The 23,079-nt window shown below is 41.5% G+C and overlaps 1 protein-coding gene across 7 annotated transcripts in view; it reads left to right on the top strand.

Annotated features, from left to right (window-relative positions):
* Positions 1-2,322: 2,322 nt before the first annotated feature.
* gabbr1b (gamma-aminobutyric acid (GABA) B receptor, 1b) overlaps positions 2,323-23,079 on the top strand; it is a 133,570-nt gene continuing 112,813 nt past the window's right edge. For 5 of the 7 annotated variants that reach the window (XM_030411984.1, XM_030411980.1, XM_030411979.1 and 2 more), the window contains exons 1-2: positions 2,323-2,594; positions 19,320-19,403. In XM_030411984.1, coding sequence (XP_030267844.1) covers positions 2,576-2,594; positions 19,320-19,403 — 103 coding nt within the window. In that variant the 5' untranslated portion in view covers positions 2,323-2,575. Of the gene's footprint in view, positions 2,595-19,319; positions 19,404-23,079 lie in introns of those variants that run through there. The other 2 variants (XM_030411982.1, XM_030411985.1) reach the window with 2 other exon arrangements.

Raw genomic sequence — 23,079 nt, 5'->3', positions numbered from 1 at the left:
TTGTTTCAAATGTAATACAATTAAATATACAATTAAATGCATTTTTTTCATTACAGTTGATCATATCAACCTAACATTCTGAGGGAAAAGTTCAGTCTTTGAAAAATGTCCCCCTTTTGCTTTAAAAAAGCAATTTGCAAGATATGGTCTTTCCTCAATTACCTCCTGTTTGGTCCAAATAAATTCTAAATTTACTGAGCAACACTAAAACTATTCCACCTCTACATGCTGTTTTCACCTGCTGCTGATGTCTGATTTTTTGCTGCTTCTCTCCTGCTGCACACTTCTCTTGGCCCCTCCTGCTGTGTCTTGTCATCCCCAAAGGCATAGTCTCGGTCAGAGCCACTGTAAATCAACCTCAGCACTGTATCCCTGTTGTCAAACTGACCTCAGTTGGTCTTGGAGGCTGCCCAGTCCCAGTTCAGTGTCCAGCCGTGTGTACTCTCATGTCAGGCAGCCAAATCCAGTTGAGCTGAGCCTCGTTGGCTGGGGTGACTCCCTCTACGACTGAAGTCCCGATCCAGAGAAACTCCAGGGCCGCTGGCTCCATGGCTAACTGGGCCATGAGCTAGCTACAGCCAAGGACAGTTGGCAAAGAGCAGCAGTCAGTTACTTTGGTGATGTTTTATAGAACCTTTGTTTGGAGCTTGGAGCTCCAAGTTTCCACGTCACACCTGTGTACACTGTACAGCCCAGTCTTCAGGAAGAAGTTCAACCAGAGCCTTTAAGATCTGTCTGTCACATCTTGTATTCTCTCGCTCATCCTCACTCCGGCACCATGGTGTTGTTTGCTTGGCTTGGGCCTAGTTTCAATGTCAGTCTCACACCCTACAACACTCTACATCCATCACATTCACTCACTGACTGACTAACACACCTCACATCATCATTGTTTACTTTAAGTTCCAGTCCACTCATTGAAAATTTTAAACTGTTCTGTTCAAAAACATGATTCTCCAGTATTTTTGTCATGGCTCATGAGCCAGCCCAGAGGAAAATTTTACTGCTCAAAGCTTGCTCCTTTACGGCTATGGAGCCGTAAAAGAGCTCAATGAGAGTTCTCATTTCAGTCTCGTTGTAGTCTTTTTTGGTCTCAAACATTTCTCATTTGTTTCTCCTGAAATTCCTTAGGAGTAATAGATGAGACTTGAGACTTTACCGCTCAAACCTTGCTCCTTTCCAGCACTGAGGAGACATTCTGAAACTTCATTGAGAGCTTGATGAGATCTTTGAAACTTACAGGGAGCCCAAGTTGCACCTGTTTCTCAGGAGAACCAATTGAGAAACAGGAGAAATCAGCCACAGCCTCACTTTGGTCTCACAGAGATCTCATAGTTGTCTAGGAGAAATGAATGAGACACTACTGAGATCTCTTTTCCAATCTTCGTTTCCTCTGGGAGTTCTAACCATAACTGCATTACTGACAAAAGCGTCTGCAAAATGCCGTGAATGTAAATGTGATAACTACCTGCTGAAGTCACAAAGTTCTGGTAAATGGAATGGATTGGTATAGACATTTCTTTCTAATCAATGTTATATAAATCCTGAATTGATGTACACACCTGAACTAAATCTTAAAACCAGGGGGAAAATTACAAGTATTAGCATTTCATGGTGGTGGATTGTAACCATGTTGTGAGTAGGGCATCAAAATGCAAAAAGAAGAAGCCAGAGACAACAAAATGTAGAGTAGGCAATTTATTGAGAACGTTTGGGGATGGAGGGAAAGTTACAAAAAACAAAGTTCCAGACCGTGGATGCCCTTTGTGAAGCCATCTTCACCACATGGAGCAACGTTCCCACCAGCCTCCTGGAAACACTGGCATCAGGCACGCCGAAAGGAATTTTTGAGGTTATAAACAAGAATGTTGGGGCTACACTCACTACTGAGTCCTTCTTTGACACTTTTAGTTCTGTTTTGGTTTTTTTTATGGCATATTGTCTCAAACTTTTGATCAACTGATATAAATTGCCGACTTTATGTTTTTTGTCCCTTGCACCTGTTACTTCTTCTTGCATGTTGAAGCTCTGCTTACAACCTGGTTATGACCCACCACCGCGAAATTGGAATACTTTTTCCCCCTGTCTTAAGATTTTGGTCAGGTGTTTACGCCGTTTGTTTACATTGTTGATGTGTTGACCTACATCACAGCTGTCAGGTTGTCTAGTATCATTAACTGTCCGATAGGCGTGATAAACTGTAGTTTTTGGCTCTGACCCCTTTTGGGTCACAATGACTCTGAAGTCTAGTTTGAGGTGTTTTCTCCTACAGGTGGTGAATGCAGCATCTCAGCATCTCCTCGTGACGTAACCGAAGTGAGAGAGTGTGGTGAGGAGGGAGGGAGCCGCACGGTGAGACGGCCTCAGTGTGAGGTGTGTGTTAGAGTGCACGGTGCGGTGCCTTCAGGAACAGCTCCACTACCGTCGGTGAGCTGGCAGGATTTCATTTGGGCCACGGAACAGGCGTGTGCAGAGCGGCGCGGTGCTCACCGCTCCGTTTCCCACTCAGCTCGCTGCTGCTGCAGACGCCGGAGCTTCATTCTCTGCCCGTCAGCGGCAGCCGACGAGGAACCTGATGATACAGCGGTCGTCTGGTGAGTGTGACTGTAACGTATTGTTTATATTTAACATGTTGAACTTTGGTTTTAACGCTGTAATGTAAATGTACCGACGTGACAGGTGCATTGTGACACCAGGACACCTGCACCAGTGAGCGTTTCTGAAGCCACAGTTGATCTCGGACCGTTATTTTTTGAATTCAGTATTAATACACGGGTTTGCTAAACCACAGGGCAGTGTCAGGCTGCCATGTTTTCACTCATTAGGCGGGTTTGAATGATTTTTCACACAGCGAACTTTAACCAGCAAGGTAGCCCTGTCGGTGGTGCACCTGCTAATGGGCATCATTCTTTGATTGCACGTGCGCTCCCATCACGGCAGCTCCGTCAAGCTGTCACGCACGCGGGACCCACGGCCAACCTTTACCTTGGTGTGTGTGTGTGTGTGTGTGTGTGTCATCCTCAGACCCTCAGAGCTCTATAGTAGGTGTAGGTGTAGGTGTAGGTGCTGTGGTGTTGCAGTGTGTCCGTGTATCTCCCTCTGTCATCAGTGCTCACAGGCTGGAGGTCTGCAGGCGCCAGCTCTCGATGCCAGCAGCTTGTGTAGATGATGTAGATGAAGTAAAGCAATGACTGCCAAAGTATCATTTGGTCAGTCTGGCAGTGATGAACAGCCAGTCAGCTAAAAGTGTGACCTCTAGAGTAAACTAATGATTTACCGTGAAGATTGCTGTAATGAATAATGCATTGATGGACATTTTTCATTTTGCTGATATCAATCAGTGTTACACTTCTACTGATGAATTAGCATCTGTTATTTTCACCGATAATAATCCCCAATACGAACACTGTATGTTTAGTGGTACCTTTTTCTTTGATTTGAAGGTTCTCTGATACAGTAGGGTACCTGCATTTCCACTGGAGGGTCCATGCTGCCGTAGTTTCTGGCAGTTAGATGGTCCCCAGCAGCGGGGGCAGTAGGTTGTTACTGGGGCAGAAACTACTAGGGCTAGGAGTTTTCAGTGCTGAACATCCCAAATTGGTCAAATCCAAACCTCAGGCAAACCTTGCACACAGCTTCATTTGCATACAAAACAATGCGATACTGGAAACAATATTGGAAAAACAATGTTTATTCTTCTTGTTTGTTATTCTAACCTTTACGTCCACCTTCATTATTTTGATAAGAAAAAAGTACAGGAATAATACCACTTAGAAAATTACAGAAAATGAATATAAAATGACTCTTATCAGCTACACAAGAAATAAAGCAAATGGCAAGTAGCAATGAAATCTATGTCTCCAAAAAACAGTACTGCAACAACAGGTTGTCCATAACCCAATTCAATATTGGTCTGTGTGTTTGTGAGCATGCGTGTTAAAGACCCCAGAATTCAATCCACTTGGTAAGTAGCTTACGTTTGTTTTCCCCCACAATCCCGAAATAGTTAACTTCCAAATAGAAAGATAAATCATAAATCAGAGAAATCACACTTCTAGCTTATGTAGTCGGCTCATATGAAAACTTCTTGTTTTGCTTTTACAGAACATAATGCAGAAAAACATGCTTGGCGAGATTAAGAATGATCCAGTTTCCAGTGACATTTTACTGTTTCAGAGCACGCATGTCATTCTAGACAAAGTTCATTGCTAGTCTGTAAAATATCCTGCATCAGTTATATATCTTTGTCACAAGAGGGATCACTGCAAAAAGTGTGTGTATATATCGGCATTGGCCCCAAAAATTGCATAAAGGGCAGACTCCACTTTTCATATCGGGAGATTTTCTATGGCCTTGAAAACACTGCATTACCAGTAGCCACCATGTCATGATTACATTTCAGTTCTCAATTGTTCATGTTTCTGTTGCTTCATTTGTGTGATATGTAGGAGAAACACTGCTTATAAATGTATCTATTAGTCACTTCAGATTAATAAAGCACTCGTGAATAGGGACACCACCTCCGTTATTTCATGTCTTTGACAAATCCGGAGGAAATTAATCAAATTTGACTGGACAAGGTTAGCTTAAATCAGTATCAATCAATTCTAATCAATTTATTTATATAATTCTCATCACTGAAGTAGTGACTTCTAGACACAGTTACCATTATTTTTCTAGTATTTTTTTGGGGGGGGCCTTTTTATGGCTTTTATTGATAGTACAGCTGAAGGGGGTGACAGGAAACAGGGAGAGAGAGAGGGGGAACGACATGCAGCAAAGGGACCCAGGCCGGGAGTCGAACCTGGGTTCGCTGCAGCCTGCAGAGCCTCAGCACATGGGACGCCCGCTCTATCAACTGAGCTAAACGGGGCCCACAGTTTCCATTATTTTCTTCTCATTAAAACAAACATCCACAGACAACAACACATGGTTAAATATATTTATATGGCAAAATAGTTCAGAGTAAATAAATGAGATGGCAAATTAAACAAATGAAAAGATTAACAGGTAACAGAAAGATGCTGAGTCTGTAATGGCTAATGTAATGAGTTTATGAATGAATATGGGTAGATGGTGAAATTGCAGTTAGGGTGAAAGCAGTTAAATATCAAGAGAGTAATTTAAAGCTAACAGAGCCCTAACCAAATGTCTCCTAAGCTCAAAGACACTAACTTGTGTTGTAGAGTCAGCAGGCTGCGGTTTTCGTCTTCAGCGGCCTTGCCTCTTGCTCAACTCCAAGATGGCAGTTTCGGTCCAATACCCATTGGGTGGCATCACCTGTGTTCGTCGGGGGTACTCGGCAAAAGCAGGACCTGGACCTGGCAAAGGAGTCTTTCTTTCATTGGAACCTGCTCACACGGTTTCTTAAACAACCGATCAGTTCAGAGTCTTTGATAATGATGATGGTGATGATGATGAGGAGGAGGATGATGATTTTGATCTGTTGCTCTGACTGATAAACTAATTTAATTTCTTTGCTGAAATAACTGAAGGAAGCTTCGTCGGCTGATCGAGTTATCCTCGGTTAACTTTGTACGAGAGAATTTCAAATTAAAGTTTACTTTCCTTGTATCAGCTTATGGCACTTAACTTGGTGAGACAAAATTAAAACTTGATTCGGGAAGAAACTTAACGAAAGTTAACAAACTCAAAGGAAATCGATACGGTGAAAATATATTAAAGTAACAAGAAATAATGAGCAAGTGATGTCTTGAAAAGAGTAAAATGTGAAGAAGAAAAGAGCAGGTGAAGTCAAATGAAGAAAAAAGAGCCTAAAGCGTAAAGTGTAGTGAGGCTCAGAGAGAGACGTCTCAGGCGTGCCCCAGGGGGCAAGACTGCCAGTTTTTGGAGAAGATAACAAGCTAAAAACTACACTAACATTTTAATGTTTCAAATCATGTTTCAACTTTCCCAGAATGTCACCATGGCTCAATGCAGACTGTCTTTAAACATAAATCACATAAATCATTAAACCATTAACATTCAAAAATAGCACTTGGTTAAACACTTTATCACACTTGATTGTACAATTATATAATTACTACACATTGTCCTTTTAGTTCTAGCCTATTATAACAGGGGATATACATTAAACATTTACTGGTAATATGCAGAAGTGAGTTAGAAAAAGTATTTTCCAGAAATATAGTCGGAGACTAGAGGCGCCTCCTGGTACAAGGGGTCACAAGGTCAGCACTGCCAAAAATGTTTACCTCGCAGAAAAACAATGTCTTAATTCATATCTTGGAGAGAGGCATGAAACACGTAAGATGTGTTCCTAAAGCCGTTGATGATTGAGTTAGAGCTCACTGAGTTGAAACAGGAATAACTGTATGAAATCCATGTCTTTGTCTTGCATTTTCTTGCTCATGTAAGACAGAATAATATCAACATTATTACTCCTCGCTGCCTTCATACCTTTCATCATACCGTATCTCTAGCTGAGTGTTACCATCAGACCTCCAGTTTTCCTTCTTTATTTTCAAATCCAAATGTCTTCCAAACTTTGGACTTTATGTGAACTGTGTCAGCCTGATTGGACATGTTGTTTTTGTTTTTATTGTTTTTCTTTATCCCTTGCAATCATCGTCCAATTGGCTGTAATGTTCCAAACCATTTTGGGATTTATAACGGTGATACTTTATATGAAGTATGAACGCACCATATTTATTGCTTAACAATCAGTGGACTAATGGCAACTCCTCATCATTAATTCATGCTTCATAGTTAATGACGTAACTCACCCAAGGTGGGTGAGGGAACAGGAGATGAACTATGGACTTGGCAGTCTGGATATTTCTGCGCCTGCCTTCCCTCTTCATCTCCCCCTGAGATCACTGATAGGCAGACTGCTGACCTGAGTTCTCACGAGACCCGAAATACTCCACCTCTGATTGGTTGGCTTCATTGGTTACATTATCTCTGCTTGACTCAAACTGTTAACTCACACAGTAGCTCTGGTAATGTCTGCTTTCCGTGGTTTTTGAGCAGTATTTTTTTTAGTTTGCTTTGCTTTGCCCAGCCCACTCTGCTGCGGGGACCTGCTGAGACTCTGATGGCTTTAAAGTCTTCAGTCCTGCCCCAGGCCAGCACTTGTGGGCAAGAGTGCTGACCCTTGATGAGCAGCTCTCTCAAATTGAAAATACTGCAAGCTGCATGTCATTTGAAATTCCGTTTAAGATTGTGGTGACACGCCACAACCAGCATTGCACTTCTTTTCTCCTGTGCAGCAGGACAAGCACTCATTTGTTTTCCACACAGCTCAGTGTTTATTCTCTATCATCATATATCATCATCATTTCCTATCTGCACAGCTCTCCTTCTCCCGAACAGCCCCCTTTCCTCTTTCCCTCTTTCACTTGCTCTCATTTGCATAACATTGTTGCAGGAGATAGCTTTCATCTTTTCAGTATCAGATTGGAAGGAGTGAAAATTACATTACCTTTGCTGTCATATTACAAAGCACTCTATCTCAGGGTTCAGCAGATCATGACTGTAGGGGCCCCCAAGCAGCAGAGTCAGCGCATTTAGAAACCATTTAAAAGAAAGGAAGTGAATTGTAGAAAAGGCAATGGTCAAGATAACATTTAGTAACATATATACTGTATAGGGGTGTGCCAAAATATCGATACTACGATATATCGCGATATTTCGTCTTGAGGTACGTTATCGATACACTGGTGCCAAATATCGATATTTAAAAATGAAAAATAAAAAAATAAAAATAATAATATATTTATTATTATTATTATTATTTTTTTTTGGCCCACCACCACCACCCCTCTTCGGAGGACAGCTTTATCTTTATTCAAGCATAGGTATACAACCAAATAAAATTTAAAAAAATGGTTCAAGTAGCTCTGAAACCCACACATTTAGATATTTAATGATAGTTGTAGTCAGTGTGTGTGTTAAGAAGAGACACTGTGCAATATACTCTTTGTTTACTTGGCTGTCATTCATGTGAAATTGATTGACAATGTTTTGTAATTCCTGTGAAATGGATTCAGTGCAGTCAATAAATTCTGAATTTCCTCAGTGACACAGATATCGTGATGTATCGTGGATGAATCGTGTTTTCGTGATATTATCGGTATCGTGGGCAAAATATCGTGATAGTATCGTATTGCAAGGTACCTGGTGATACCCAGCCCTAATACTGTAAGCTGCAATGCAAGTTGTATGAGTGGGAGCATGGATTTTGTCCTGTCTTAAAAAGTTCCTGTGTGTGTGGTTCAGAATGCAATGGAAAAGTCTGGTGTGGGTGGACAGAGAGAGCTGAATCTGTGTGAACACATTATCGTCTGGCTAATGTGCAGAGTCTTATCAGATTCACGTTGAGACTGTTTCCCCTCCATTGCCTCATGTCTGGTCACGTCTTGGAGCTGCTCCTTCCCTCTGAGCTCAGATATCCCTGGTGATTTTGGCAGGATGAGAATTGGCATTTTGGATATTTCCTCAGAATCCAGAGATTTACCTTCAGTCAGACCGAATGGAAGCTTTTTCAACAGGGCTCCAGATAAAAGCCATGTTGATAAGGAAGGCGAGCTGTGCCTGACTCTGAATATTTAAAGCTGCTGTCCGTGACTCTGTATGCATAGCATCCTTCCATCTGGCTGCTTATTGAGTTGAAAGTCAAAACAGAGTTGATGTGATTTGTAGGGGTGTGGAAATGAATCGTTTTAAAAATGCATCGCAATGTGGACATGGACAATTATGCATCGATGCAGTGACACACCATAACCGATTATAGCCTGCTAACGTAACTTGTTGATTTTTGGGCCGCGCCAAAATCCTGTCCTACTTCGTTTCAACCCTCTCTCTGTTCTACTCTTTCCGCTGCTTCACAGTAACTACGGTAAATGTGTCTCATCTGACTGACATCACCTCATTCATGGCTGAGGAAAAAGTCATTAGAAATTCACCTAGCATTTTAAAAGCAGCAATCTGGACACTTTCGGTTTTAATGAAGACACTGACAAGCGCGAACTGGGCACACGGTGTGTAAATGTGTCACACAAAAATTAAGTACCTCCGGAATACCGCTAACTTGAGAAACCACCAAGACGGCATCTGTAGCCCCATTCACACTGCCCTTTGAGTGCGAAAATCATGCGCCGATTCTTGACATCGTCGTCTGTGGGAAAGTTTCAGATGGGGAGGGTGGGGACAGTTTTGCTGCGGCTCTGATGTGCCTCTGGAGGTAGTATCATAGCATACAGCTGTACACCTGCACTTTACCATGGAGTTGGTGCCATCGTCACTTTCGTCAGTGAAGTACTTCCATACATACGTTTATTGAGCCTGGTTAGTTGGAGCCTTAAGCTGCATGTCAGCACTAGGGGTGTGCATTGGCACTGCCCTCACAATTTGATTCGATTCACCAGGTAACAATTCGATTCAATTCGATTCTACGATGCATTGCGATGCATCAAAATTCTACTGCACACAACAAGGCAAATTTTTCATCAGTCATGAGGCAATACAAGCAGTCAGATATTGAACAACAGATTTTATTGGCTGCTATGTGTGTATTATCACTCTCCTGTATCTTTGACATAAATGTCATTAAATAAAATAAAATTGAATGGTACAGGGTATTGGACATGGCATTTTCAAACCTGAAAGAGAAAACATAAATCACTGCTTTCAGTGCTTTGAATGAGAAGTTAGTTAGTTAGAAGTTAGTTGTATTGCCAACGTGCTTGATTTTAGTGTGGCAGGTTTTACACACCGCGTAAGTCTTGTCTAGTTGTCTAGTTGACACTACTGCTGTAACAAAATAATTTCCCTGTCTGGGATCATTAAAGTAATTCTATCTATCTATCTATCTATCTATCTATCTATCTATCTATCTATCTATCTATCTATCTATCTATCTATCCATCCATCCATCCATCCATCCATCCATCCATCCATCCATCCATCCATCCATCCATCCATCCATCCATCCATCCATCTATCTAGTTTCCCATTAACTTCGTAGAATCCGAAATGTGTCCACATGTCCGCTTTCCAAGCTTTGGGTGCGTTTTTAATTACCCGTCTATCGCGGTCATCTCCGTCCGCCTCAGCCATCTTGATTCTTTAGTCTTGTTGTTATGCTAGCTAGTGCTGCCACTTAGCATGTAGCTACAGGCTGCGCATGTCATTGCAACGTTGTTCCAGAAATGCCCCCGGAAGTAACTTCACAACTTTGTTGTCCACTCGAGGCCAGAAAATAAACAGTGACATAATCGATTATGGCACGTTGCCGCATCGATGCTGAATCGTGCATGCCCTGCATTGCGATGCATCGCCAAATCGATTATTGTTGACACCACCAGTCAACACCAAGGTCTCCATAGTCTGCCTCAGCTGCCATTTTGTACTCTCCCAGTTGACAGCTGCCTACAGTGGCGATTGGTGGTTATAGCACTTGACTAGTTGGTGAAGACCCTACTTATCTTGAATAAGATGAATCCAAAGGTTTTGCTTGCTGCTGAGCGAGCATGGACCTATGCCCAAATATGTGAGACAGTTCTATAAGCTCTGTGCAAAACTGTTCCACTAACCTGTAGTTTCTGCTATGGCGGTTATACTAGTTTCCAGTTGCTATTGACAGTCACAGATGTTTCACAATGTTGATACACGTTCACTTTCGCCCACCAGCAAAACAGGGGACAGGTTTCATGTTGCTCATATCAAGTTACATTCACAAGTGCTAATGAGGAGACCATTCCGTGTCGCTGCTCGTGTGGTAGACCGGTTAGCTTGAACAGTAATTGATTTGTACAGTTTTGTATATTATGCGTAATATTTGTGAGTGTTTTCATTCGTCTGTGGACGTACATGTTGTCTGCCGCGCTAGACACCAACCAATGGTTCAACGGCGCCTGGCTGCCTTTTTTCCCTTCTTTTAAACTTTCAAACTCGCGTCGGCTCTGCTATTGTTTGTTCTTTGTTTGTGTTAACACCGCCGGCTCACTGGTTACTGTTTGGTTGCTGCTGGATTACTTCATGCTGCCTGGAAATTTACATCGATCTTAGCATTGACACCTGAGGGCCTTTCTGAACTCTGTTTTTTTCTGCTTTTTGGCTGTTTGTTGAGGTTTTACAGTGTTTCCCATAGAATCAGCCTGTAATTGTGGCAGTGGCTGTCCAGCTGGTGTGCCATAGAGCATGGACACTCGAGACTTCCGCTGACTGAGTTTAGTGCCGAGCTTACTTGGATGGGGATAAAATGTCACCAGGCGGCTCTTCTAGACTCTCCAAATTTTTTTGGACCAGATTGTCCAAATGCTGACCAGTAAAACAAGTCATTTAGCGGGTTGTGTGAGGCTTTTATTACCATAACATATTATATCATTTCTCATTGATCAACAACTTATCCAGAACAGCTACTGACAATTTTCAGAAACTCCACCTTTGAATAGCTCTGTCGATGTTGACAAGAGTCTTCACTCTTGCCTTATCATAGTCCTTTTAACCATTGTTTTTGTTCTTCTGACCACCTCCTCTTTGGCTGTTTTTCAACCATCTCTTTGTCTTCATTACATGAGGCAGAATTACCTCGTGGCCAGTCGGATTGCTCACTTTATGGCATTCCACACAACCCTTATGACTAACTTCTTGATTTGACAAATGGGGGGGAATCATGTTAAGTTCCCCAATAATGATAAAAAAGCAGCACACTGTCATCTTCCTAAGCTTTGCTGCCTCCCACACAGTGTTTGAGGGTCCAACGTGAGGCAAACTACCAAAATGTAATAATACTGGAAAAGGTAACAGTTTTGGTCACTATATTAGAAACATGTTTTGTAAAACCTTTGAGGTACCCATGAGTTGTGATATTTTTGCCTGATTCCACAATATTTGCTTTTGTGTGTGTGTGTGTGTGTGTGTGTGTGTGTGTGTGTGTGTGTGTGTGCATGTTTGACAGTGCCCTCTGATATTCAGCTCATGTGCCATCAAACAAGCAGGGAGGCAGTGGTTATGTCTGCTGTTTTTTTCAGCCTGTCAGTGCAGGGAGACAGTGCTGTGATGCTAACCAGAGCAGACAAACCATCATTGGCGGTTAAATATGGAGAGGCATCAACACACATGTCTATGTGTCTGAATGGTTGCCAGGCAACAGAATTAGCCAGCATTTAGCTTCCTTTCACTGTCAGAGACTGCCGTCTGCTGTATGTCATAGATTGTGAAAATGCACATGTTCATGTGGGTACATGTGCACTGCTTCTTGAAGGAAATGTTTCAAACAGAGTGAATTTTAGGACGTTGTGTCTTAAAAATGCTAGGTACAAGATTCTATTCAGATTTGAGTTTAGTCTTAGGGCAGGTTAATAGTTTAAGATGAAGGTTCAAGGTTAATTTGTTTAAAATTTTACATCATCACAGTTGTAAAACAGGAGTGAATTTGATGCTACATCACAGAAAACCAAAAACCCAAACAAATTAAAGCTGCAAGCAGCATTAAGCGAGCCCTCGCACCCAGGGTGTACAGCAGTTGTGACTTTTAATGGATAGTTTCCAGGTCTAATATTTTTGCGATTGTGCAACCCTGATGAGAATACAGTGATGGATTCAAAGTCTCTCATTTCTTTCCAGGCATTTTTAATGAAGCTTTCAAGTTTATGGTAATTAAGTCTTTATTTATGTGGAGTGGGTCCCTTTATAAGATGTTTAATTTGCCTTTTAAACTTGGGGCGTATTTAAAAAAATCTTTTATCTATAAAAAGCACCAGTCTCCCCCTGACATCGATACTGAACTCATGTCTGTGTAGAAAACCTGAGAGAAAGATGTTTGTAAATGTTAGGGTGTCCAGCTCTCAGTTGTAGCTTCTAACTGAATCTCTTACTTTCTGTTTGTACTTTACTGTTTTTTACTGTTTCATCATGTTTGCTTTCAATTGTCTCAGCTCCTGCTGCTCAAAACACAACATTTCCTATAATGGGGCTTCAAAATATATGTATGGAATGTAGAGGTTTGAAGACAGGTAACAGTGAGACCATTAAAAAAACCAAAACAATAGTTGAGTCCCAAGGGACCAGAAATGGGCCACATGCGTCCTGGCCCATGGTTCAACCCTTCACCAAATAGTCTCTTCAGTGTAGGCTGGAGGCAAGAAATAGGCTCAAAGAAGATCACTGGAGATGGGCAAAGTCTGGTACAAAGGAGTTGATAGGGTTTTACAAGACAGCAACACCAATAAACACTGAGTTTGGTCCTGGTAGCGAACTGAATAAGTCCCTTTTGTGCTCCTGCTTTTATGCTGATGGGGGACTGAAAGGTCTCCACTAGGGCTGCACGAAAAATCGTTAAAAAATCGCGATCTCGATTCACACATACACGTGATCTCATTTCCACACATGGCGATTCTGAAGCATTTTATATCTCAAGCTGAATCACAAACAAATGGTCCTATTTTCCTCCCAGATTTCTTGAAGCGCCCCCAAATAGGGGTGTCAACGTTTACAATTTGTTCTACACGTGTAAACGGGGCTTCTAACCGACGTGTAACCGGTTACACGTCGGAGATTTATGATCTCTTTCTATCGCAGTTGTGGTAGCACCGATGCCAGCAGCAGTCTCTCCCTCCAACTTGTTCGGGTGTTTCCATCGCAGGTGGTTAAGCATGGATCCCGTGCTGTTGTTGTAAGCCAACTTTGCCTGACATAGCCTACACTCAACTTGATTTCCACTGGCAGTTTGTTCAAAAAACACACAGTGCTCCGCTTGTTGACCGCCACCATCGTGTCCCCCAGTCAACTTGAAGTGACGTGACGCGACACTGGCTGTGGCTGCGGGTTTTTTTTATTTTTTATATCAACGTAACATTGTGCCCCATTCATCTATTATGTATGCGGATAACTGCGCTAGTGGGAACATTTAATTGTATAGTTAGTTAATGTTATTATCTAAAGCTTTCAGGCAACATTATCTTACTTTCACTTTTAAAAAATTGCGTCCGTCCAATTTTCCTTCGGCCGTCGGTATCAATTTATAGCGGGTCGGCTCTGGTACGGAATGTAATCTGTGCTACTGTCGGATAACGGGTCGGATGCGGTGACCTGTGCAGGACTCTGCTCTAAGTGACCATTTTAATCCTCTAGCCAATTATCAAGCTAAATATCCAACATGCTAGTTAACGTCAAAGACTGTGGTGGAAGACGACGGTAAAATATTTCCACTAGATTTATTTATGCCTGAATTTTTAAGGTGTGGCGGCTTTTATTTTGCCGTGGCGGTGCGCCACAGTAAATTACATGTAGAGGAAACCCTGAATAGTATATATATTGATGAGAAATGAACGAGGAGGAGGAGGAGGAGGGAAAAAAAGACGTGTAAACGGTTATTGATTTTTCTAAACGGTTATGATTTGTTATCCGTGTACCCGTTTACACGTGTAGACGTTGACACCCCTACCCCCAAACGTAGCACTTGATTCAGTGGAGGAAGCCCGCCTTCAGTTGAGTGTTTGGAAGGAGTGAGAGTGAGAAGCCGTTTTTAGACAGGGCAGCAAGCCGCCAATCTGCCCGTCCTTTTGGCGGCTAGGTCCGTGGTTTTAGACAGAGGGCGGCAAATTGAGGGTATGTTTTGGTCCGCCGATTTGCCGCCTCGGAGGGTACACTTATTTCCACCTCGCCTGCTAGATGGGCAACTGGACAGCCACTGAGATCCGGGAGATGCTAGCGTCTCCTGGATCTCTAGCTTGTTGTTGTAGCGCAAGCTAGGAATGGTCGCTACTTTCAAATTAAAAGCCCCCTGCTAAGAACCCAGTTCTAAACTCCAATGGGGTGCAATGTAAAGCTCTTATTTTGAAGACAAATTCGTTGTCAATTGTTCACAGGCCAACTTCGGGCTTCACGTCACGTCACATGTTTACGCTTACCTCTGAGGCGGCTTTTGGAAAAGGAAGAATATTACGCCTCCGTTTTAGAAAGCCGACCACAGCAGCTATCACATATCACCTAGCCAAGGATACGGCCCCAATAAAAACTGTACAACATAAGGGATTAAAGGATGCCCTCTCATCTTGGAGACTATTTTTTTTTTTTTACTTTTGTAAAAATCATTTCTCATCCAATGATAGAACTTCAACAAAACAAAAAAAACATTGCTTTGGCAGAGGCATAGTAGTATGCCTCTGCCATACTACAATGTTTTTTTTGTTTTGTTCAAGTTCATTAGTGCAATAAACATTCTGTGAAAAAAATCGTGCCAGAGAATCGTGATCTCAATTCTAAGCAAAAAAATCGTGATTCTCATTTTTTCCAGAATCGTGCAGCCCTAGTCTCCACTCGTTTTCCTTAAACACAACCCCAAAGACCATTTCAAACGTTGGAAGACATTACCTGATTTGTCTATGGCCCCTTCCATTGGTTGACCTTCCTTTCACCCTTGGTTCCTGTTGGTTGTCAGTTGAGGTCATGGGTAGGTAGGTATTTTATTTTTTTATTTTATTTTTCCAGTGGCAGCGAGTGACATGTAAAAAGCTGCTATGCAAGCAACCATTGCCATGTTGTTACATAGTCATAAATATGGACATGACATCTACACATGGAGATAATATCGACATTACGTCTGCACTGCTCGATCGTTGCTTTTTGTAAACAAAACAAAGCAACAAGAAAAAAGTGTTCGCTTCTGTGGCAATAGTGGGATCTCAGCCGCTCCACCTTAGCCTAAAGGATTTTCCAGAAATAAACAGAGGTGAGTGGCTGCCTGCGGAAATATAAACTTTATACGGCTTTTTCACACTATTTGAGTTAAATACGCACGGTGGTGTCTTGTTTAGGAACCAACTCGCGTTCGATAGGTCTTGGAATGATTCTCAAAAAGTGGTTAAAACGATTGTCCCCATTGGTTAGCGTTGTAGCAATTCCGAAGCGCTCAGAGCCAGGGTAGATCTACGGCAGGTGTGTAGCAAGCTTTTCAAAAGTACGGGGGATGGATGTTGTTTTAATGGGGGCGGGGGGGTATGTAACGCTGTTACTGTGATGATAAATAACACTTAAATATTGAATCTGTGTCTATAATAACCACACCCTAACATGTAAATGTGACATCCGTCTTGGTTCATTTAATTTAATTCTAAATATGGACAACTGACTGCATAATACATGAATCAGAAACAGAAATACTTTATTGATCCACGATGAGAAATTGCAGCGTTACAGCTGCTCCCATTCAAAGTCGAGAATATTCAGAAGAATAGTAGTAGTAGTATGATGATGATAATAAACTATATATATAGTGCATATTTATGATAGAAGCCTACTGCAACTTCACTTTTATTTAACCATTAAATGTTGTTGTATACATTATAATATTTGATAATGTTCTGTCAGAACCCCGCGACGTCTCATAACAACAACAACAATGGCGGACTACATGCTCGTGTTCGTGCCGCAGAAGATATTGAGCCTTTCTTGCAACTTACTCGCCTTGTAGTTGCGTGTGAGTCGCAGCAGCACTTCGACCTCATTAACGGTCCACACAAACGATTCTGGTTTCCTTGCACTAGCCATTTTCATCTTCTTCTTGTTGTGTTCGGTTTCTCATTCTACTGTCTGTCTGTTTACAGCGCGCAAGCTTAATGTGCATGCTCCGTCTCTTCTTCTCCTTTTTGGTGAATGTCAAGCGCCACCTATAGGCCTGGAATATGAACTACAACGTTTTCGGTCGTTTTCAGTGGATCCATATGGACGCAAATATTCTTGAAACGATGACGAGGAAGACCAAGGGAAAAAAAGATCGTTTTCGTACGTGTGGACGGACCCTTTGTCTATGTGGATCTGTGCCGGTGTCTATGAACCTAGCTAGTTCCCGCCTCATCAACACGAGCTGAACAATAAATCTAACACAGAAAGAGAGGTGGGACTTAAAGGAGAACTTCGGTCGATTTAAACATGCAGCTTCATTGCTCAAGCTACCCTTGACTTGCCAGTACCGAAGACGCGAACACATTTGGTCCAACCATTACAGAGCTCCGTGAACGGAGATTTAGCGTTGACAGCTAACAGCATGGGGTCAGAACTTTACACTGTGTTTTAAGCGTCTAAACATGCTCCACATCTCACATCAAAAGTTATGCAACATCAGCAGACACCTTACAACACAGCACTGTAGCGTGTATGACTCAAAATGAATAAAAAAGTAGTTAAAACAGTGTGTTTGTGCAAGCAGCCACATACCTGTTTGTTGACATCGGCGTCTTCCGGTAGCTAGACCAAACTAGTCGATCCGTCGAGCGTGCGCTTACTCCCTCACTGATGGAGACGGAAACGTATTCCAGCATTTTCGTGTTTCTGTTCATAATGTACATGTCCATGTTACAGCCTGTCATGAGCCATGAGCCTTACAATAGCCTGTTAAGCCTGTTAAATGCACACTCGATAGATATACTAGTTTGGTCTAGCTACCGGAACACACCGATGCCAATAAACAGGTATGTAGCTCCTTGCACACTGTTTTAACTACTTTTTTATTCATTTTGAATCATACACGCTACAGGTGTCTGCTGATGTTGCATAACATTCGGTGTGAGATGTGGAGCATGTTAAGACGCTTAAAACACAGTGTAAAGTTCTGACCCCATGCTGTTAGCTGTCAATGCTAAATCTCCGTTCACGGAGCTCTGTAAATGTAAATTGCATCTTCGGTACTGGCAAGTCAATGGTAGCTTGAGCAATGAAGCTGCATGTTTAAATCGACCGAAGTTCTCCTTTAAGGCAGAACAGCCAATCATTAGCCGGTCAGACCCAAAGCCGGTGTCATGTTTGAAGCAACAACAGGAGAATGAGGGAGAGGGAGAGGAGGCAGCTGCAGCGAGCGCAGACACAGAGCGGCCAGAGAAACTGAGCGACTGTAGTGAGGCGTTTGTGCAAAACTGTGGAAAAACTGCAGAAAAAGTGTGGGTGTTGAACCGTCTCAAGCTTATAAAATAATTTGGGTCGCACATAAATTGACAGGGTCGGTCGGAAACCGGAACCAAACACTTTTTTTTTTAGGCCTTGGCCTGATTCCATTAGCTTTGTACATTTGTCAAAAAGTATTTTTGAAAAGGAAAAGGGTGTGGCTAGGGATGAGAACATTACCTCACTCAGCAAAAGGGTCGCATTAGGACGTGAACCCCATCTTACTTGGGCCCTGAGCGGAATGCATAATCAGCATAAGGGAAAGATAAGGCCATCCCCTACGGTAAATCCAAGACTTGGAGCTAGTAGATGACTGAAGGGGGCGAGGTAAATCTCTCCCTTACAATAAATCAAATGATAAGCACTCTTTCCCCAATTAACACAGAGCTGAAATAGTTTCACTTCATAATGAGAATGTAACTCAAAATCACATGTGATCAGAGTGGATTAAAATAGAGTTTTCACAACAAAATCCACAGGAATTTAACTGTTGGTGATAATATTCTGAGAATAATCACACATAATTTTGCTGGTTTCAGGTGTTTTGTCCAAAATGTTGCTGACATTTCTTAAAATGATTATATTGAATTTTACTGCATACATACTGTTTGGTCAATCTGAGCAAATACGGAAACACTCGATATTATATGGTCATATTTTTTATATATGTGTGTGTATGTATGTATTTATGTATGTATGTATATATGTATGTATGTATGTATGTATGTATGAATGTATGTATGTATGTATGTATGTATGTATGTATTTATGTATGTCTGCCTGTCTGTCTTTAAATATCTGTAGAAATCCTGTTGTTCTAAATTGTGCATTTTGGTAAGATATTGGAAGCTTCATGAGGTAGTATGTATTTATGAGTGATTGAGTCCCGTGGTTTTGAAGTTGAGCCATTTGTGGGAACTGAAAGATTTGAAGGTACTTCCAAAATTGATGCTAGAGTAAGTTGAACTGTTGTTTTTGAGCAGTAAATGACTTCACATTATGCCCTTAAAGATGTCCCCCGAGACAACGATGCCTGTCTCCACCCATCTATTCCACAGAAATAGTTTGTGAATTCCACATTTTAGTCAACAAAAAAACATTGAATAAAACACAGATTAGACATTTGCTTTATTATTTCAACACTCAAATCAAAGGAACTGATGCATATCCAGACCAACCAATCATCTCAGTGTCATATTGTGCATCCCTTTTTTAGATCACCATCAACATTCAAGTCTTGATGAAATGTAAACTTACTAAAAAACAAAATTACCTTGTAGTATTGATACATCAACAACACTAGGGGGGATTTTTTTCTCTGTTTTTTCATGTTCCTTTTTCTGGATCAGATGCTGCTGTCTTTCTGTCAGCTTCCTCCTTTAAACACACTCTCCTTTCTATGTTTTCTTTTTCAGGTAGAGGGATGGCGCTGTTCATTCTCCCCCTCTTCTCTGCCATGTTCCCCTCACTCAGCGTGTCTGCATATAATACATCTGCTGGTAATGACTGTTTGTCTCTAATACAACATCTACAGCTGTCTGTAACAAAAGGATTGTGGCTGCGGCAGTACAGTGGATGCCCTAAGGCCTTTGTCTGTTTGTCCGTCTTTTGTTGTGAGTAGGTGAATGTGAGGTGGTGTGCCAGTGTTTTAATATGTAGTGGGTTTATATGACAACAACATTTCTCCCGATGGTTATCCATCATGTTGGTACCATTTTGTACAGTGCTTAAGATAGCTAATAACATATGAGTTAGTTTTGTCCATTTTATGGCCCTGCACCAGCTAGCACCTTGGCCAAAAGCATTACAGTATGTTTTGGGTCGTCCATCTGTCTGCATGTATGTACATGCTGTACACATGGCCATACAGCCCATTGTGAACACTATGTCAGTAACAGCTGGAGGGAATATCTTCAAATAAAGGTGCAAAGAGAACAATCTACTACTCAATGCCAACAATACCAAGCAGCTGACACACACCCAACTATCATGGTCATCACACATATCCACCATAGTAAAAAAAAAACTGCACAAAAAGACTCTTAGGAAGGCTAAATTCCACAGCTAAATTCTGGTCAACCTTTACAGAGGAGCAATAGAAATCATCCTTTGCTGGAAACATCACAAACTGGCTTGGTTCATCAAGGCCCAGGACAGGAAGGCTGTACCAGGGCTGGCCCGAGGCATAAGCGAACTAACTTTTTTTTTTTTTTTACATAATAAATAAATTAAACATGTGACATAAATGAATGAATGAATGGATAATTAAGCAAAAGGCTATGAATCTGAACACATTTAGGTATTGCCCTTCTCGAACTGGCCATCCCAAAAATGCACCAGAATACAGGAAATAACATCTACCGAATTCAGAATTTTGTGGGGGAGAACCCCCAGACCCCCCTTCCCCCATTTGCACCCACTTTCGTACAAATAAGGTGGTGGGGGTCCCTATGCATCTGTGCCCAGGGGGACAGTAGTTCATAATCCGTCACTGTATTAATACAATTTATAATGTAACATTATAGTGTGACATTTGTGTCAATAATTGTCAAGCACAGGCGACTCTGCGATTCTGGGAGGGGGGCCCCAAATCAAATTCTGCTGGGCTGTACTGCAGGGGTGCCCACACTTTTTTGGCTTGTAAGATGATTATGTTTCTGGTTTGTTTTTAAAATCCCGAAACAAGGAGTCAGCTGCTTCAACGAAGGCCTCTTTTATCATCTCTCCATCTTGGAATGCTAAATGATAGAGTGACTCACCCTTTCTCAGCTCGCTTTTAGGAGGGAAGTTCAAAAGTACCTCTCCAAATTTCCCTTTTTTAGAATAAGCAATGGTGGACATTCTGCATGGAAGTGCTAAGTTTTTGGTTTCTTACTTGGTCCAGCTGCCTCAATCTTGTTTTATATTCCTTCTCTAGAAGATATAAATTTGAAGCCGCTAACCAGGTCACTTGGCTAGCTGGAGTTTTGGCATGTTTAAGCATGCATGGTGACACATGACACGTGACGTGTGACCCGCTCCAGGATGGAGGATCAGAGAGAGAGGCATCCTTTCAACAGCTGGAAGTATCATCATTATTTTGAGTTTGTCTCAGTCAAAGATGCATAGAATATTGTTGTCCGTCTTATTTCTGAAGCATCTGATATGGCAGCACAGCAATGTGGAACTTGTTGACAAAAACACGTGCTGACAATAAGGTGTCCTGAAGAGACGTTAAGAGAATAATAGAAAATCTTGTCACTGGATATACCTTGGATGAGTTGTTACTTTTACAATTACAAAATTGTTGGTTCCCTTCTATTAAAGAAATAGAAATCCACTATGTTCACAGAAATAACTTGAAACTCACAAAAGTAATGATAAATATTTTTTTTTTTTTGAAAATTAACTAATGACTATCAGACATTGCTTTTGAACTGTGGTTCAAAATAATAGTTTTAAACAAACTGATGAAACTGTCCTGGACAAAAATGATGGTACCCCTAGAAAAGATGGAAAATAATTTGACCATAGGGACATGTTCAACTAAGGTGTGTCCTGTAATTGGCATCACAGGTGTTTTTTTTAAAACTTGTAATCGGTCAGTCTGCCTATTTAAAGGGTGAAAAGTAGTCACTGTGCTGTTTGGTATCATGGTGTGCACCACACTGAACATGGACCACAGAATGCTAAGGAGAGAGTTGTCTCAGGAGATTAGAAAGAAAATTATAGACAAGCATGTTAAAGGTAAAGGCTATAAGACCATCTCCAAGCTGCTAGATGTTCCTGTAACTACAGTTGCACATTTTATTCAGAAGTTTAAGGTCCACAGGACTGTAGCCAACCTCCTTGGATGTGGCCGCAGGAGGAAAATTGAGGACAAATTGAAGAGACGGATAATACGAATGGTAACCAACGAGCCCAGAACAACTTCCAAAGAGATTAGAGGTGAACTCCAAGGTCAAGGTACATCAGTATCAGGTCGGATCAAAGTGGACTTCATGGAAGACGACCAAGGAAGACTCCACTGTTGAAAGCATATCATAAAAAAGCAAGATTGGAATTTGCCAAAATGCTTATTGACAAGCCACAAAGCTTCTGGGAGAATGTCCTTTGGACAGATGAGTTTGTCCACAGTTGTGTTAGGTAACAGGAGTCCATAAAATGGGCCAGAATTACTGGTGGAATATTTACACTATATTATTATATGTGTATTATTAACACAATATCAATATTTGATTTTTTAAATATCACTTTTATTGTCAATAGCTAGACAAGCACTATTTTGCACCTCTAACTACCAGGCTTAATAGGCAAGCAGACTTTTGCAACCAATTAGTTTGCTCTAAACTCATAGTGCTTATTACGGGTCCTATATTGGAGCTCATGCTTTGATAGTAATGCTTAGACACAGATGTCAGATCTTTGAAATACAGACATAAACCCGCTGTCAGATTAGTGAGCTGTCTTTTCCTCGTGCTGAGCGATGGGGGTGGTGGGTGGAGGTGTTGGCTATGCGAGTCATGTCGAGTGGTCCTGACTGTAGTGAGAAATGAGTTGACTGTTTAATAATCAGGGTTTTACACTGCGGGTGAACCGACATGCGGTGGCAGGCTTCTGATGTATTATCCCCAGGCAAGGCAAGACAGTAATAGACAGAGAGACTGGGGGTTATCACAGACAAAATACATGTGATGCTGCTTCAGTGATATTTAGCTCTGCAGCGAGCTTGCAGGAAATGGCAAACACAGATGGCTCCGTGGAGGTTTCTTCAAAGGACTGATTGATGTCATGTGAGTTAATGAATTACTGGTGTCAATAGTGTGATTGACGTAGTTGGTGTTGTGTATCAAGGTCACAGGGGTCAGGTTCAGGTTAAAGAATTAAAAAGTGAAACTTCTTTCTGACCTTGGAACTTGCTTTTGTTCATGTATCAGATGAGGAGAGAAGAGTATCTAGTGGTCAAAACATCAGTAATATATTGAAATATATCCAAACCTGTTCATGAAGGCACTTCGAAAAATGTATTATTTGTGGAAATTATTACAATAAATGCGTGATTTAACTATTGATAGAAACCACACTATTTTTTTTCTTTCTTTATTCATGTTATTATGTTTCCTTTTCTGTTTCCCTGATCACATTTATACAGTTACACATTTACATCTGGAAGCTGCAGTACAACAACAATCTGAT

This window comes from Sparus aurata, chromosome 3, assembly GCF_900880675.1.
Source record: "Sparus aurata chromosome 3, fSpaAur1.1, whole genome shotgun sequence".
Lineage (NCBI taxonomy): Eukaryota > Metazoa > Chordata > Actinopteri > Spariformes > Sparidae > Sparus > Sparus aurata.
Note: the sequence above shows the minus strand (reverse complement) of the source record. Positions and strands in the feature narration are given on the sequence as shown.